Source organism: Anoplopoma fimbria, chromosome 20, assembly GCF_027596085.1.
Source record: "Anoplopoma fimbria isolate UVic2021 breed Golden Eagle Sablefish chromosome 20, Afim_UVic_2022, whole genome shotgun sequence".
NCBI classification, from domain to species: Eukaryota; Metazoa; Chordata; class Actinopteri; order Perciformes; family Anoplopomatidae; genus Anoplopoma; species Anoplopoma fimbria.
In genome coordinates, this window is record NC_072468.1 from 26,419,275 (window position 1) to 26,438,550 (window position 19,276).

At 43.9% G+C, this 19,276-nt stretch overlaps 1 protein-coding gene across 1 annotated transcript in view; it reads right to left on the reverse strand.

The window, feature by feature from the left end:
- Positions 1 to 19,276, reverse strand: part of mef2d (myocyte enhancer factor 2d) — a 95,793-nt gene that overhangs the window by 38,055 nt on the left and 38,462 nt on the right. Inside the window, 2 exon segments of the mRNA XM_054621072.1 lie at positions 9,866 to 10,069; positions 18,084 to 18,467. Of these exon segments, the coding sequence (XP_054477047.1) occupies positions 9,866 to 10,069; positions 18,084 to 18,137 (258 nt within the window). The 5' untranslated portion in view covers positions 18,138 to 18,467.

Genomic DNA, 19,276 nt, shown 5'->3' on the forward strand with positions numbered 1-19,276 from the left:
TGCTACTTTAAAAGGAGTTTCTGTATCCCATTTAACTCATAAGCTCTTTTTCTACGGAAGGCCAAAACCACCTAAAGCGAGTGCAAGAACTTAAAAAAAAAAGGTTTATCAATTTCTTTGCCATTTCCAAACAGATTTTTCTAAATCAAGTTATGAAGCTCAGTGAATGAAAACATTGCTTGTGATGGATGTTTCCAGCGGACAGTTTTGTTACTTTACTAATTTCGCTCACTTTCTTTCTAACCTGGGAGATTCTAATCATCTGACTGCTTGTGCTTTGGACTCTGATCTGAGAAAAGGTAACCAGATCATCCTTTAATCCTAAAAATCTTAAAACAATGTCTTCACTCCAGATAAGAACACCGATATTGAATATTTCTCTTTACGTCCAATACCAGTATCTGAGCATGGCAACTACAGGCCAAAGAAAGACGGTGGTTCTGGGAAATGAACTAATGTTTAAGGTTAGAAGAAGGCATCTTAAGAGAGATTGTCCTTATGCTTCATAAAAAGCCAAACAATAATTGCAGAGAACTCGACATGAAAGTCTGATTTTCTGCGTCTCCCACCTGAACTCCTCACTTTTATTATCTGCCTACATCTGCAAACATAAACCCTGATATGGACTAAAAAATATAAGATGGCCTCACAGTCTGACACGGTCCTCTCACACTGTGGCTACGTTTCTGCAAACGCACACTTTGATTTAGTCGTTTTTGGACATCGAAAATCTCTCTCTCCCTCTCTCTCTCTCTCTCTCTGGTGTAAACTGAACCGATACGTCGTGAACATGCTGGTGAAAACATGAGCATATTTCCTTTATTCTGTCTCTCTTGGTTTCTCTGTGTGTTAAATGCTGTCACACACACACACACACACACACACACACACACACACACACACACTGATCAGCTTGTCTCTCAGTCAGTCAGCCATCTGTTCACCTGTCCACTGCCTCTCTCTCCCTCTCTCTCCCTCTCTCTGCCTCGCTCTATTGTGTTGCCAGGGTAAGAATACCCTGCAGAGCGCCACGCTGGCCTCTGACTGGCTGCAGCTTCTGACAAGCCCCTCCCCCTTCCTCCCTCCCTCCATCCCTCCCCCTGTGACTCGATCGCTCGCCCACCCGCCTGTCGGCCCGACCTCTGTCTCCAGCTCTCCATGAAAACACTGCTGCTGTTTCTCTCCCTCTTTTTTGTCTCTCTATCTCCCATCTCTCGACCCACCACCTTAAACGCAGCTCTCTCTCTCTCCCTCTCTCTCACATACAAGTGCAAAGTCTCACACTCGTCCTTCTGTGTTTTGTTCGCCCTTAACATCTCTCTTTCTTTCTGTAATGTCTCCATATGTGAGTCTCCCTTGTCGCTCGTTTCCTCTCATCCTCTTTCTTCTTTTTTCCCACCTCTCTCGCTCTCTCTCTCTCTCTCTGTCCTCCTTTGCCCTCCTCTCTTTCTCGACCTGTTTCTCTCTCTCTCTCCTCCCTGCTTTTGTTGTTCATCCCTCGTTCTCTTCTTCGCCTGGTTATCAAACCTCTATCCTCTTTGGTAAAAGCTGAAGTGCATCTGTAGCACCGATTATCAAAACACAAGTGATGTCGTCTTTCCAGGCCTATAAAGGATGATTGTCGTCCATATTTTGCATCTTTTAAATGCAATTTTTGTGACGGGATGACCCGGATCAGAACTCATCTTTCAAAGCTCTGATAATACTTTGATAAACCAATTTTCTTTCCCTAATTTCGTTATCTGAAAGCTTTTATTTTGAAGCAATTGATTTGCCAAAGTTCTGATCTCAGAGCGTAGAGATTTGACATGAGTGGGCATCATGGGATTACAAAAGTAGCGTTGAAAAGACGAGTAACCGCGGCAACAGTTTTTGATTTTGTTCCGTTCTCCATACAACATCTAATATGTTGTCTGTCAATCCTGAAGATCTCTTCTCGTTTACGCTTCCTGAGGTTTCATCTCTCGTTTAAAGGGTTCTATCTCCCATCTAAACTGAGTGTCTACAACTAAAGCATTCAGACTGTGATTTGTGATTTTGGGCTGTATAAAAATGAAACTGACTCGAGTTAATTTACTGAAAGTTGCTGCTCAGATTCATGATGTTGTTTTGTTTTTGTTTTTTGATGACAGTTCCTAATTGAAATCGCAATTTTTAATGTGTTTACACAACATATAAGATTAGAGAAATACGGCTTCTCTTCCAAAAAACAAATCTACATTTGTCAAAGTGTGTTGTAAAAAAAATGATTGGTGTTGAAACAGAAACTCAGGCTGTCATGTCGGCCATTCGTCTGATTAAGACACAGTGGGCTCGACACGTTGTCTTTTTTCAGTCCAATAAAGTTTTAGGAGTTTGAATCCAGTGTGAAGATTCTTTGTGTGTTTTCTGGATGATGACTGTGAACTTCATGAGGACTGAGTCTCTGCTGGCCTGCTCTGGTTAACACAGCACAATGTCTGGTCCCATTGTAGCGTGACACATGCACATCTGCAGAAGACACACACACACAGACACACACACACACACACACACACACACACACACACACACACACACACACACACACACACACACACACAGACACAGACACACACACACACACACACACACCCCTCCCGTCTGTCTTGAGGGACATGGTGTCCACAGTCTCTCCTCAGCGCCGGCTGCTGAGCGTCTCTGATCTTGTATTATTGATCAGCTGTTGTTGTTGTTTCCTCGAGTCGCTGTGAGACGGAGGACAGCGGCTCGTTTACCGCTCACCAAACATCCATCTTACATACATCTTTTTCGTGTACGGCTTCATCCATGATGCATTAATTAAAGAGACAAAAACAGATGAAATGTTAATGTAAAACTGAATTATCTTTTTGTCTATTATTTACTCCTGACATTTTTTAAAAATCTGCCGTTACAGAGAGATTATTTCCATCTTTTTTACAATAAACAGATCAGGCTGTCAAGACTTTTTTGTTTTGGGTTTTGCATCTTTTTTTAAATTCTGACGGTTTTCCCCAAACAGCCGTTAACCCTCGCAGCTCTGAAACCGCTTCTCCACGAGGCTAATGGACCTCTGCTCCTGCCGGCCCTCGGGACCTTTTGCTCGGTTACAGGGGGACGTCGGCCTGAACGGATAACGTCTTCATCGCTTGTCTGCGCTGATGGAGGCTGAACAAAAAGGACGGGGGTCCATTAGGGAGGACTTTGGTTTCAAAACAGCTTTTTGTTGGGTTCTTGTTTTTTTCCCCATCATTCAGAATCTGCATTATCAGTCTGGAAACAGTCACTAACTCGTCAATCAAGGACTTTCACTACTTGATATCTTATTAATGGAGTCTTATTTCATTGTGCGGCTATTAATCATTATGCAAGGTTTAAGTGGTGAACAGAACACTTTGAAGGTCAAGTCCTTGACTTTGAAATGCTGTTCTTATGATAAGAAATCTCTTCTAATTAACCCCCCCATCTCACTCATGTGACAAATCCTTAGAATAAGACTGTTAATGCACCAATAAGAAGTGCCTCATTAGAGTCTATATTCTAAAATATTGATGGTATCATAAAATCAAATCCCCCCTGTGTGTGTGATCTCTAAACTGGTTTAATAAATTATTCTTCAGTAGGTTTTCTATGAACGTCATCTGAGCTCTGAGGTTGGTTGATATCTTAAGAAAAATGATGTTTTTTTAAAACCATAGAATGTATATAAGAAGTGGACGAAGTCATCGTGACGCCATCTTGTATTACGGCCATCGCCATGTTGGTTTTTTTTGCAACCAATGAAAGGAAGTTATTAAACCTGGATAGCGGAGAAGAGACGGCGTATACGTCTCTGGTGTCGACCTGTCAATCAGTGTGTAGCCCCGCCCTAAAGCATCCCCTGCTTTATGGTCTGTTTGACTCTAAATGGAGCATCATTTACTAAATGAACATCATGCTGTATTGAAGAAGACTTGAAACTAGAGATTGAGACCATAAACTCATGTTTACAATGTTTACTGAGGGAATAAATCAAGAGAGAAGTAGAGTCATTTTCTCATAGACTTCTATACAACCAGAGGAGTCGCCCCCTGGTGGACAGGAGAGAGAATGCAGGTTTAAGAGATGAAGCATCAGCTTCACTCTGCAGAACCAGATGCCTGATTCAAGCAAGTCTCAGTGAGAGCGATCAGCTGATCTAGGTGGACCAATCACACACAGTGTGGCTAAGGTAAGGCCTTACAGGGACCTGGTCAAATCCAGATTAGGACCCCAGGATGTGACACGTTTAAGTAGGATTTAGGAGGTCTTCAGAGTTAGGACAGCAGAGCAGGATTAGCTGAGAGGAAGCATCCAAAGGTAAACAGAGGCTTCACCTCCACCCTTAAGACTTGGTTTTAGGGGTCGTGTGGTTCTTAGCTGGACGTGTTAAGGATATCATGGTCGGCTCAGAGAACCCGTTACTTAAGAGGTTGTTCTCAGATACGTGACCGCGACCCGGAAGACCTTAAGCCCCAACCCCCCCGCGGAGAGACTCGCTGGAGAGATCTGGATCTTTGAGCTGCTTAGAAGGAAAAACAAATAAATAAAAAGGGGCATCCCCTCTTTCCTCCGCCTATCGTACTTTCACTCCTCGCTCTTTTTCATCGTCGCTCTTTTAGCGTTTCGCTCGCTCGTGTTCCCCCGCTGTCCCTCGCTCTCCTGTTTCCCTTCTTGCCCTGATTGGGATCTGCAGTCAAGCGGATTAACACATCCTGGCAGGAGAGGCTGGCTGCCCACACACACACACACACACACACACACACACACACACACACACACACACACACACACACACACACACACACACACACACACACACACACACACACACACTGAAACACTAACTCTTTCACGCAACACATGCATCTCATAGAGAGGCTGTGTGTGCATATGTATTGCCTCTCAGTCATACACTGGAGTGGAGGAATGTGTAACCATGTGAGGAAGTCCTCACGCACACACACACACACACACACACACACACACACACACGCACGCACACGCCTAAGTGCTTATGAACATTCAGGGACATTGCAGCGTGCATGTACAGTACATGCAGAGTGACAGTACACACACCCTAGAAACATATGAGTGTGTATGTGCCTGCCAGTACGAGCGTGTCAGTGTGTGTGTGTGTGTGTGTGTGTGTGTGTGTGTGTGTGTGTGTGTGTGTGCCTGCGTGACTAAATCCACGCTTCATAATTTATACTCAAAAGCACTTGCTCGGAGAGGCAGAGCAGCAAACGGGCACATGATGTGACTGTGTGTCACTGAGTCCGTCCGTCCTCCACCGGCGATGTTACAACATTATCTTTCTAGAGGATTTTAAATGAAATGTGATTTGTCTCCTACCTTCTCTGTTTAATTATTATTTTCTATCATTTTTTTTTTTAAATCATCTTTTTAATTATATTGCCTTTTTTCCTTTTTCTTTTTTTTGAATTTCTTATAATTACTATTTGTCATGAAACAATGGTGAAGCTGTCATATTGTCACACATTATAATTAATGATTTCTACACTATTAAAATAGGTGTAAAAAACAATGTTATATCAAGCGCCATTGCAGATAATCTTCTACTTCAATGATTATCGTATAATTCATGCATACCGTCACATTATTGGCGGTTGTACTCTGACAGTCTGACAGTGTTTCCGTAACATGTGACCAGTCGAGGCCTTTGAGAGTAAAACATGTTTCTACTTGAGCCAAACAAAAAGAGAAAGAGGCAGAAAAGAGAAACCTTACGACATTCAAAGACGGCTCTACGAAACAAATGAATAGTAATTCTAATAAAGTGTTGGGAGACAAATCAAATAAAAACCTGTATTTACATAATGACCTGGTCTCTATCAAATCCAGTCCCTTATTAACAATAATCTCATTAATCCACAGGTGACAATAGTCCAAGAAATCCTCCTGTTGAAGCAAAGTTTGTTTAAAACTACAGTGGTAAGTTGTTTTAAGAAATGGCTGAGCCTTTAAAAGAAACTTAATATTATATATAATATATAAGAAAGTGAGAAAGATTATAAACTGTTTTCCTTTTTTAAAAGATGTCTCACACCATCTCTGTCCCACAAGTAGAGTCTTGAGGTACTTGAACATTTCCTATTTGCAGGATTTCTTTCCTCATTTTAGTTACTTTACAGATTAAGGTTTCAGACACTGAACATATCATACGCTCATTAAATTTAATGTGTTGCTGCAGGTTTAACTATTAGCTTTTTTTTTTTTGCTCTAATGTACGCTTCCAGGACTTTTTCCAGTCTTAATGATCCCAAATGCCACCGCAAAGGCAAAACAGAGCGGATTAATGGAGAGCGGGCGGAGCAGACGACACTAACACCGTCTGAACGACGACAGCACAGCTGGGAGAGGACAGCTGAGGACAAACACTGCCTCCTGGCCGACGGAGGGGACGGGTGAGGGGAGGTTTGGGAGGTGTAGGAGTGTATAAGAGTGTATAGAAGGTAAGCTCCATGTAGGACACACACACACACACACACACACACACACACACACACACACACACACACACACACACACACACACACACACACACACACACATATATACACAGATAGAAGCCGACACACACGGCCGAGAGGCTAACCGGGACTGAATATTGTATGAGGCGTTCTCATGGGCTACTGCAGAGCGTGCTAACAGATACAGAGAGGTGGACTTATGCACACACACACACACACACACACACACACACACACACACACACACACACACACACACACACACACACACACACACACACACACACACACACACACAACAGAGAGCGAAAGAAAGTGACACACTTGAAAACACAAACACATGTACGCACACAAACAGGGCCAGTGGAGCTTGAGCTGATGTGGCCCGGAGCAGCCTTCATACACATACACACACACACACACACACACACACACACACACACACACACACACACACACACACACACACACACACACACACACACACACACACACACACACACACACACACACACACACACACATGCATGCATACACTTAAGAGCCATCTGCAGCTGGAGATACAGCCTACAGAAAGGGCTTTGCTGCTGACGCTGTGAGACAGACAGACCGAGGAGGATGAGAGGAGAAGGGGAGGAAACGGCCGTGACCGAGAGAATCAGGAGATTAGGAGGCAGGAAAGGGAGGAAGTGAGGGTGAAAAGGGAGAGTGGAAGTGACAGTTTGGGGGGGGATAGATGGGGCACCAGACTCTGCCTCCTCAGTTTTACCTTCTACCCACTCAAATCCCCCAAAACTGCTTCACCAACACTTTTACGTCGATTTCTGCCCTTATTGGACTTCAAGATCCCAAACTAGGAGGTAAAGTCCCTCATCAACTGCAGGAACTTTCCTCAGGGACTATAGGAACCTTTAAAGGAACATTTCAGCAGCAGGGACCAGGGTCTTCATTTATGGCGACATTTCACCCCCCAAAAAGGCCCTTGTGATGGGGTAGTAGTGTCTGACAGTCCAGGACTCTTCCGGTTGAGGTTTGCAGGGATGCCCGTCACTCATTGGTCAAACACACACATCTGCCTCTGCTTCAACTCATGTAAACCTTCATTCATAAAACAAGGCAGTACTCTAGTATGCATTTAGGACCATTTTAGGACGAGGGGAGAGACTTTTTCTTAGTTTGACAACATTAAAAAATGAAGTTATGCTTCTCTGTCGGCTTCCCGACTCATTAAAAAAAGATGACACAAAAAGAGAGAAATAATAAAAGAATAACAGTTAGTTTGTGATTGTTTCACATAAAGCACAAATAAATAACCAGCAGACTATCAACTGTGGAGACGGACCCCCTCTGCATTTCACCCATCTATATCACTAAATATTATGCAGCAGTGAATGTCGTCACAGCGACACAAAACCTGAGCTTTATTTCATTTAACATGTTTTAATAGGAAACACGTGGACACACTAAATGCCTGGAACCTTCAAACCCCCTCCTCACATGTCATGTTGCCAAACTTCACCGGTAGACCGCTATGGACACACATACATCTGTGCTGCTGTCTTGATGTACGAGGCCTGAGTGCTGCAGTGTGCACGGCTCGCTGGATCTCTACCTCACCATCTCGTGTTCAATTCATGAGAGGGCCATTATGGATGGAAAAAGGGTCAGCAGGGCATGTGGATGTGGATGTGCCGCGTGTTCGAGCTCCATCCCCACAGGGAGGGAAGACATTATGAAAACCAATGCACTCCGGTTACAAAAACATAAAAACAGAACTAAATGATTGCCCCCGCACCTTCACTCCTGACCTCATCGCTGACCTCATCGCTGACCTCATCGCTGACCTCTAAGCGATATGCAAATGACAAGACAACATTTTTTCCAGCAGCCGTACAGGCTCTCCATCTATCTGGTGGCCGTTCCAAAAGCTTTTTCCTTTTGCTTGTTGTTGTTGTTGTTTGGGTTGCTGTAGAGGTCTCTGGGTAACAACCTGGGCTGACGCCAGAGGGGTAAGGTTGGGGGGGAGTAAGAGGAAGGCCCAGCTGTCCCTACCTCTGCTCTCCCTGCAAGCTAGCAGGCAGTCAGCCAGGGTCCAGACTGGACCGGACTGGACTGGACAACATTTTCATTTTCTCCCCATTGTCCTCTTAAAGGAAGAGTTCGGACAGTTTGGATAATATATTTATTTCATCTTTCTTGCCGAGAATTAGACGAGAAGATTGATACCACTCTCATTTATGTCAGGAGACGGTTAGCTTAGCATAAATAGTGGAAACAGTCTGTTCTGACTGGTCATTTTGGCACTTTGTTTTTGTAATGATTTAAATATAAACCATGAGATAAAACGTATTAACTAACGAGATTAAGAGCTGTCGGTATGTGGATTTCAATTTATTACCTCTAGCTAGCTGTTGTCAGTCTTTATGCTAAGCTAAGCTAACCAACTCCTCCTATTTAAAAGAGACAGAGAATGAGAATGGCATTGAACTTAACACCGAACTCCTGGCAAGAAAGTAAATAAGCATATTTCCCAAAATGTCAAACTATTCCTTTAAAGCAGGGGGGCCAACTTCTATATACGAGGTGCCATTTTTAATTTCTCGTTAATCCGTTTAACACACCAACATTAAGGGGGACATCTCAGTTTAATAACGACACATCAACATTTCTAATCTCTAAATGATCTGGAATTATTCTCCAATAATCAGGACATTGTAGGAAAACATCCACCTATCTTATTCATAGGTAATAAACTTTACAATTCTTGTAAAGAAGGCAACAAATAATAGCCAATCAGAGTAGGGCGGGTCTTCGTAGTATGTGGGAAAAAATAAATCTAACTACCATCAACAACGGGCAGTGCAAGCACCGACGGCTGCCACGACAAAGCACTTCTACAATTCAAAAAAACTCTCATGCACACTTATTGCTAAAGCGCCATTGGTCATGCTCCTGATGCTTTTAGGTGACCTCACATGTTGTAACCATGGTAACTGTGGTGTTCCATTTTACAGCAGGAAACACAACAACGTTTGGGCATGTAGGGAAATAAAATCCAGATGGAAATCAGTTCCAACAGATGATTTTTGGAAAGAAGTCGGTAGAAACTTGCCCACAAACAGTTCACAGTTAAACAGACTGAAACTAAATGAACTTAAGGTTAAACCTTAACGATCCCACCAGGAGAATAAACAGCAACTTAGAACACAGCAAACTGATTTTCCGACTTTCACACACACAGAAAGAATCCCCCCACATCCATCAATGAAAAGGCTTCACAACTATTGATCCCTCCATTATCAGGGAGTCAGTGAAGTGGGCCCTTTCTTAACCACACCCCTCCCGCGCTTTACCTCGATGATGTCGGCGTTGGTCCGGCTCTCGTGCGGCTCGTTGTACTCGGTGTACTTGAGCAGTACTTTGTCCATGTCGGTGCTGGCGTACTGGAACAGCTTGTTGGAGTGGTTGAAGATGATGAGGGCGATCTCGCAGTCGCACAGCACGCTCAGCTCGTACGCCTTCTTCATCAGGCCGAACTTCCGCTTGGTGAACGTCACCTGGTGGAGAAGATGTTGGGGAATGTTTTATTATTGATGAAGTGATAAATTATACAAAACGCTGCAAAGGAATATCATTTTAAATCCATATTTTATACCCAAAACAACAGAAAATGTCACTTTCTAATGCTGCGTTTTTCATGTTTCACAATACTGATTCTCATTACATGAGTATTTTCTCGGGAAAAGGGAATCTGAACTTGAGACCAGAGGAGTTACCTCACCCTTTTGACATTTTTGTTTCCTTAAATTTAATAAAAGTATATCTTGAAACCGCCCTTTGCTCTAGATATTCGAGGCTGTGGGCCAAGAGACTAAGGGAGATGAGAAGGACTACACCTATTTATCTAAAAGCTGTTCATTTACAGGGTGAGAACAAATGGAAAATGTTCAACATTAACAATGAATACAGACTGATCGGCATCTTTATAAACCAAAACCACAAACAGTTATTTCTTAAACCAGACATAAAGTCTTCACACAAACACTTTCAACAACAACAATGTGACATGTTGTCAGTGACACAACTTCCTGTTGTTGTCAAATGACCACAATACCATAGAAAAAGCCATGATACATAATTAAGACTTTGATTAAAGGCTCTCAGAAGAAGCTGACATATGTGAACATCAGCAGACTGTCTGCTTTTTGCAGAAGACGTGTCACAGACTTTTGAAAAAGTAAAATACCTAAAAAACAACATTTATATTTTTTCACTTTAACATTTAAACATTTAAATTAGTTATAAAAAGGGATCTATTTTCCTGAGTCAAAAGTGTCGTCTTCCAGCTGGCAACACAACAATTTGCGGGTTCATTTTGGTTTGAAAGATAATCATTTCTGTTTTTTTATAGAAACAGTTTGTCATATTGGGGAAATCCCCGTGTTCACTTCATTGCAGAGAGAAAGTTACCACTCTCGTATGTCTTGTTAATATGAAGTTAAGGTTCGGTTAGCTTAGCTTAGCACAAAGACTAGAAACAGGGGGAAACAGCTAGACTGTCTATATCCAAAGTCTAAATCTAGAATCAACATCTCGCAGTTGTTTTCCTCCACAAACCAGTCAAGTTGCATTTTAGAATGTCACCATATTATCATTTTAGAGACATATGTGTGAAACTGTCACAATGTGCATATTATTTCTTGAGTTATGGCACAAAATCCAATCAGTTCATCATCCAGTCAAAGTGGCATTTGAGCCAAATTTGAAGAAAATCACTCAAAGTGTTCGAGAATCGACATAATCCATCTGACCTCTAGCCACTGATATCAGTGAGGAAATGCTGCATACTAGCCTCTAAAGCAAACTTTATCTTGTTTTATCCCAAACAAAAACCAAAAGAGTAAAAACTGGAGTTGTGCAGTGACTTCCTGAAGTCTTGTCGTCAAACTCACAGTGACTCTCAACCTCAATTTTGAAAGAGAGGAAACAGAAAAGGCAAATTTCCCTGAATGTTGAACTGTTCCTTTAAGGATAAACGTGAGATCATCTTGGATCAGAGACGTAGAATCTGAGCTTTTTTTTTTTTATTTCAACACCCTGAAATCACAGTTTCATAGTGATGCGTTCAGGCTGATGGTTTGCAGTATTTGACACCAAAAAAAAACAGGACTGATTGTATGAAACTACTTTGTGCTTTAAGAAACAGACTTCTAGACACAGTGTCTGAACATGCTCTCTTTCAAGTGCCAAGTCTGTATTTTGCAACACACACACACACACACACACACACACACACACACACACACACACACACACACACACACACACACACACACACACCTTTTCTCCCGTCACACTCCTTCTCCTCGTCGCTTTCACACTCTTATGCTCTTTTCCATGCTCTCTTTCTATGTCACACACTCTCTCCCGCTCTCTCTTCCACACTCTCCATCTGTCACACGTTATTTCGCTCACCACACACACACACACACACACACACACACACACACACACACACACACACACACACACACACACACACACACACACACACACACACACTGGAACGAGCCCCCTCAGTTGTGAACAAGCAGAACAGAACTGGGAGTGCTGCTGAAGCACCGGGTCCCTTGTTGTCTCCCGGCTTGGCTCTGGAAGCGCTTCCCTTCTGCAACCAACTGGTATTTACAATCCGGGGAGATTTGGCTTTGGTTTGGATTAAACACACAGGACTGCACAAACAGAACAACACACACACACACACACACACACACACACACACACACACACACACACACACACACACACACACACACACAAAGAGACGGAGAGAATAAGAAACGGAGAGCAGGAGAGAGCTTCAGGTAGCGATGCGAGGTCTGGTGTTTGATATGGTGGGAAAAAATGCAAATAAAGAGTGTGTGAACAGACGGGATGCTGGATTTATCTGAAGGTGTTAAAAAGCTTCAGGCCACGCCCACAAGTGACATCACCACATTTTCAATCAGATGTAACTAATGTTGAGTTCCAGACAACTCAGAACTCGACATTATACAACCTTCTTCTAGAAAAGTACATCTTTTAATCTGGTCCTGAACCAGTCTCAGTTTAGTCCTGATCCTCTATAGACCTCCATCAGTAAACAGACCATCAGAGAGAAGATCGTCTGTTTCTATAAAGTTATTCTTAAAGCTCGTCATCGGAGCCACCGGGTTCTGGATTCTGGAGAAACCAGATGAAATCATGAAGGTTCACCAGAAACTCCTTCAGCTCAGACTCCAGCAGAGACCAGTCCACCGTGGACAGACCCAGATCCAGCAGAGACCAGTCCACCGTGGACAGACCCAGATCCAGCAGAGACCAGTCCACCGTGGACAGACCCAGATCCAGCAGAGACCAGTCCACCGTGGACAGACCCAGATCCAGCAGAGACCAGTCCACCGTGGACAGACCCAGATCTGGCTTTCACCTGCAGTTGGAGCTATTGCTGGACCCGCTGTAGGGAGGGGAGGCAACGGGAGAACCAGAACCAGGACTGAGCGGGTCAGACAGTCAGACCCTGCTGCAGTAAAACCAGAGGTTTTCTAAAGGGAGTCTGGTGCTCAGATCACTTTCATTGCCTGAATTTAATTAAAATAATAGATCCTATCAGAGTAAAACCTGGTTTGCATGTAAATTGATGTTGCCATGTTATCAGGTAGCTGGTGACAGTTTATGGTCTCTAAAAGTTGTCTTCACTGCACAGAAGTTATTCTGAACAAATGTGGCAGTTGCTAAAGAAACGCCACGTCATCAGGGTCACGCTCTGCTTTTCTTTACGTTTTGGCATCGTCACCTGGAACGCTTGGAGTAAAATTCCAACCTCAGACTTAAACGCTTGTGGTGACATCACTGATTAGGGGGCGGGACCTGTAGAGCAGCATTTTTTGGAAGTTTCTGCACTTCAGTATGCAACCCAAGACCACACTTATGACCGGTGTTATAGCAACGAGAAAACAGCGGATTTCATTCCCTAAAAGTAAAAGTTCAGAGGCCGATGGACGCCGAGACTCTGTAAGAAATATTCTATAATGAGCTTTGATATTTAAAGGCTAAATGTAGAGCTTTACCTGCTCTGACACACTTTATCTTTATCTGCTGTGCCGGCAGCAAAGGTTTAAACTGGATGTAATTGAAATGAATTGAATAAGGAAAGCGAGGAGAAGATGAGATGGAGACCTGGAGGATGAGAGGAAGCAGAGCAGACCTTCATATCTGCTCATCTCTCCGTCTCACAATCGCTTCATCTCCTGCTCCTTCTTTTCACCTCGTCGCCCGACATGTTAAAGCCTCTCTCATCCCTCCTTCTCTCTCTCTCTCTTATTTTCTCGCCCTCGTTTTCTCTTTTTTTCCACATCCCTCCCTCCTCCCTCCCTCCCTCCTCTCATGCTCGCTCACTCATTGCTTCCTGCTGCCACAAATCAAATTATATCGGGGTCGTATCCATGGGCAACCGCCTCCCCTTTCCGCCCCCCGTTTCCCACCTCATCACACACTGCTGCCATCATCCCCCCCCACCTTCCCTCTCCCCTCCCCATCTTTATCTCTCTGCCTATCTACATATCTCCCCCTCCTCCACCCTTTCTCTCACACACACAGAACGAGCAGATAAATTATGTGGCGATGTTGCAAAGGGGAGGAAATTACGTTTGTGCAGGACGACGGCGGCGAGCGCTCGGTGATGAAGAGACGAGCCGCCGCGAACAACAACAACAACAACAACAACAACAACTGCTCTCCTGACAAATTAAAAGGTCACCCAGCAGCGCCGAAAACAAACAGAAACATCTCAATAAAAAACAGTTTCTCTTCTTCTTCTTCTTCTCCTCCTCTCAGAGAAAGTGGGCAGCGGGGTGGCGACTTTTAGGTCTCAGTTTCGATCCCCCAACGTTTCCCACAAAGGATAAACAAGCTGGAGGTAATTGACATTAAGGACAGAAATTGCCAGGTAACCAATGGCAACTGAAGAATAAGACGTCCTCAGTGAGGAGAGAGGGAAAGGAAGAAAAGGGGGGGGGAGCGGTTTCGTGTGTGTGTGTGTGCGTGTGCGTGTGTGTGTGTGTGTGTGTGTGTGTGTGTGTGTGTGTGTGTGTGTGTGTGTGTGTGTGTGTGTGTGTGTGTGTGTGTGTGTGAGACTGTGTGTGTCTTGGCGAGGTCGTGGTGGTGCGGCAGATGGATGAGGAAACCACCACTGACAACCACAACCTCCTCGTTCTGCTTCCTGCAGCTCAGACCTCACATTTCATTGGCTCGCTCACGGTCTCGCTCACACGGCTCAAACCAGACGCCGGCCGCTATCGCACTGATTTTGTGGTGTTTGGGATCAGTTTGGAGGATAACGGTGAAGAAAGCAGATCACGTCACGGATCAAACTTGAGCTTCGACTTCATAAACAGACTCTCTTCTCCCTTTTTGAAACGACTCCCAGCCTGATTTTTCTGTGTATTGTGACACTTAAATCCAAAGCAAAGGGAGGAAAGTCCAACTAACAACTTTTCCTTCATACGATATCCTCAACACAGAGAAATGATCTCAAGCATCTGTTTTTTTTTCTCACAGTCGATGTCATGTGATTGACAGTTCCTGGTTGAATCATCAGTACAAAGAAATAATACAAATACTGAAGGAAACTTTGTCTCCTGCATTTCAGAAACATCTAATCACTGAACTCAAAACGATGTTACCGGCGTCGCTAACTTGTTAAATGCGTTAAAGGCCGAAATGTTCAATTTCCCCAACCGGTGATTGATGATATATTCCTGCAGGTGTAAAGCGTGTGCAAACAAATCACCTTGAGATCTTTACACTTCAAGGACAGTCTGATAGCGTCAGATGAAGGACGTCTCTGTTTGCAGCCTCCAAATAATCCAACAGGTGGGGATAAAGTAACTTGTGCAGATTGGTTTTTTGGTCTAGTTCTCAAATATGATTTATCTGGAGTAGGCAGACATTTAAATTTGCAAAATAAAATGGCCTTTGATATATTGGTCCAATCGCCCAGCCCTTGTGGTAAACTCATGAGACGTTTTAATCGGTTCGGGTTCAGATTTTGGGTGAATTCAGCAAAAATATCCACAACTTAACATTTTAAATGAACCAGCTCTCTGCAGTGGAATCTTTAACTCCAGGTAGATGTTAGCATTGTTTCATACTGAAATGCATCCTGGGAGTCGGAGTTGTCTCATCTCTCTTTATGTTTTAAAGTACTCATTCTTTAACTTTGACTTTCTATTTAAAATAGTTAAAATAGTTTTTTTTCGGTCTGTAAATATTATATTTCAGTTATTGTTGTTTTTCTACTGTTTTTATTGCTTATTTATAATACTTGTTTATTTTTTTTATTTTTAAAAAAAAATGATCTTGTCTTCTTTACTATGTCTCTTGTGTGCACTTTACTCTATGCTGCTGTAAGCCTGCAAATTTCCCCGCTGCGGGACTAATAAAGGATTATCTTATCTTATCTATGAAACTAGATATTCTTTTTTTTGTTCCAATAATTCAACCAGGAGAGTCTCATGTTCATCCATGTCTGTCCAACTGTCCTATGACATCGTCTCTGCAGAGAATGAGGAGAACTTTTAGTGCCGATTCCTTAAAAAAACTACATTTGATGTTCTTTTGGATTGTCCTGGATGTTGCACAGCTTTTACTTGACATTAAATTAATTTCTGGAAGGAACACTGTTACAGTTAAAAGTGAACCCTTTCTCTGTTATCTCTAATGTGACAAACACTACCCAAAAATAAAAGATAAATCCTACATATCCATCCAAACATTCTCCATCCTGTTCCGTCTCTTTGTCTCCAGGAGCGATGTGGCGTTGGAGATGCTGTCATGTTTCCAGCCGGGGCCCACACTCTGAACGCTGTTTATTTTGTGGAGCTTATGGCAGCATCTCTGAATCAACACGTAGGAGGGTGACGGGCTGCATGCACTCCAACAAAAAAAATAATGAAAAATATCTTCCTGCACTGTTTCATTAGAGCGAGCGTGAAAAAAAAAATCACTCATTTCTTCTTCCGCCTGCTTAATGCCGCGTTCCACCTCGAACAAAGCGGCCTCGTTCTGAGCGCCGCTGATAGAAGAATCAGATCTCACGGTGGGAATCGCTCCGGATAAAAGTAACCTGACATGCAAGGAAGGAAATGTGAAAGGTTCTGGTTCAATACGGACATCATGGTGTCATCACCCCGATCGGTTTGTGCAGCAGCGATTCAAAAAAACAACAACTCTCTGCTCGTTAAAGCGGCCTGAACGCGGTCGATGACGCCACGGCCGAGTCTGGCCACAGAGTGCATCACCTTATTGACAAACTGACTCGAAACGCCGGCTCCGTTAACCAAAAACTGCCCGACCAGAAACACTCACAACCCCATCCTCCTCCTCCTCCTCCTCCACCTCCTCTTTTGTGTCCAATTGTGTGCTTGATGAATAACAAGCCGTCATCCTCCTCTGACAGCCCTGCAGGCTTCGTTTGCTCTCTTTTATGGAAACACAACCTGCAAAGATTGATTAGGAAAACAGTGAGGATGATGTTCCAGAACCCCACGGCCTCTCTCTCTCTCTCTGTTTCTCTATGTCTCTCTCTCTCAGGTCTTATTCAGACAGACACCTTGTTCCTCTCCCTTCTGCCTCTCTGCGTCTTGTTTTCTCCTCTCCCTCTGCTTATGAAGGTGGGCACGTCAAGTCCATTACTCAATCTGCTCAATGGAGCGAAGCCCATTTACCAGTTGACTCATTTTAGATGGATCATTTACCCTTTCATCCTCTCTGACAATGGCACTGATGTAACCGGAGGGGCTGAGGCTGTTTCTCTGTTTGTTTGGGGTTTTTTGGGGGGGGTATTGTACTTTCTTGCTCTTTTTCAGAGTATGGAGGATGAGGGTTGGAGGAGGAGGGTCTGAAAACACCCATGATTGCTTAACAAAGTCATGCGAGCCTCATAAAACACAACACCATTACACTGTTTTGGCGTCGCAGTGCTACATGGAGCATGTGGAAACAGAAATAAGGATCCCTGTGGGAGTTGGTTATCGCTCGAGTTACAGTTTTGTGTCACCATGATGGAATTTAGTCATTTACGGAAAGGAAATGATACTTACTTAGATCTAATCGACATGTATGATGGGATATTTGAGTTATACAGGGAGTTCAGATTAAATGAACCTGACAACAGACAGCGTCATGATGAAATGTGCTGCTGCATGGTATCAAACTATGTGTTTTGTGTCTTAAGCTGCATTAATAGTTGTGCCTTAAAGGGATAGTTTGGAATTTTTGAAGCCGTTATATATGCAACTCTTCAAAGCTACACGACTCCATTGACTCCAACTTTACCTCGCAGTAGACTTCCCTGTTCTACGAGGTAAAATGACTGTTTTTATCAATGGAGTTTGGTACCTTTAAAGAGAGAATAGTTCGATCTTTAATGTGTGTCCCGTCTCTGCGTTAGCGGTGCTCACCGATGCGGCTCAAATCAGGGAGTATTGAAACATTCAGACGTTGTTTTCGGTTGGTGTATTTGTTGCTAACCTGTCTGTTGCGTTCGTCAGTGATCCTCTGGATCTGAATCTTTTTCCTCCCCATGTTTCCGGTGTGGCGGCGGGAGGGGCAAAGGGGGGAGCGGCAAGGTCAGAGGTCACGGATGACTCGTTGCTGTATTTCTTCCTCCTCAGAAATATGTCGTCTCTTTTGGTTTTGTCCTCTCCGTGCACGCAGGGAGGCTGTCACCCCAGAGATTTACAACGACGAAAAGAATATAAAAAAAATAGGGAGGAGGAGGAGGAGAGGAAGAAGTTTCTGTGTTCGGGGCGACCTCTTCAGATCATGGTCCTGTTTCCGGTGTGCAGGTCATCACTCACACTCACGCTGAACCTGGGATCCTCTGCCCTCCCCTTCACCTCAGCTGGGCAGCTCCTGCAAAACAACAACACAGAGGCATTCATTAGACTGAGGGGAGGGAGAGAGAGAGAGAAAAGGGGGAGAGCGGCTTTGTTTGTATACCGTGACCCACTTTAGCTACTACAAACACTGTGTTTCTGCCTCGACCCCTCGTATGCAACAGAGAATAAACGATGCAGCAGTGCATTGGAGGCGCCATCAAATCAGAAGCACATTGGGTGAAGAGGTAAGAGAGAGGGGGGTTTGTAGTGCTACATGCAGAGCAGGAGGCCCTCGGGGGCCCGCGAGAGGAGGGAGGCTGTGCCGTGTCAGCTTCATTAGAGGCATCACCGCCACATCACTGATCTGCTGGTCGCCCGCGGCAACCGGCTGCCCCGACCGCTGACACGCCGAATCCCCCGATCGAAAGGCAGAGCAGAGGGGAGACGCCGAGTCTGTGGATTTTCACTTTTACAAAAAATGCCCTCCTCTTGCTAAAAGCCCTGACAGGAAGCAGGTTTCCGCGTCGATGACACCTCATGGGCGGGAATTATTCTTCATCCAACCACACGAAACATTTTAAATAAAGATTCCTATCTTTTCCATGAAGCAGGTGTGATTGGGCGCATTCCCCGCGATGACTCGGCATTTAACGACAACCTGGCCGATGCGTTTCTTGTGTAGAGTTACAACATTTAGCCTTATTAACTAAACTTAACGCTGACCTAATTCCTCAAAAGATGAAGATGAAGAGTGTAAAAAGACGTGTCTAAGTCAGCCGTGCGTCTAACTAACTGTGAAAATGAGGGTGCTCTGAGGTATGCTACAATGCCTCATCACAAACA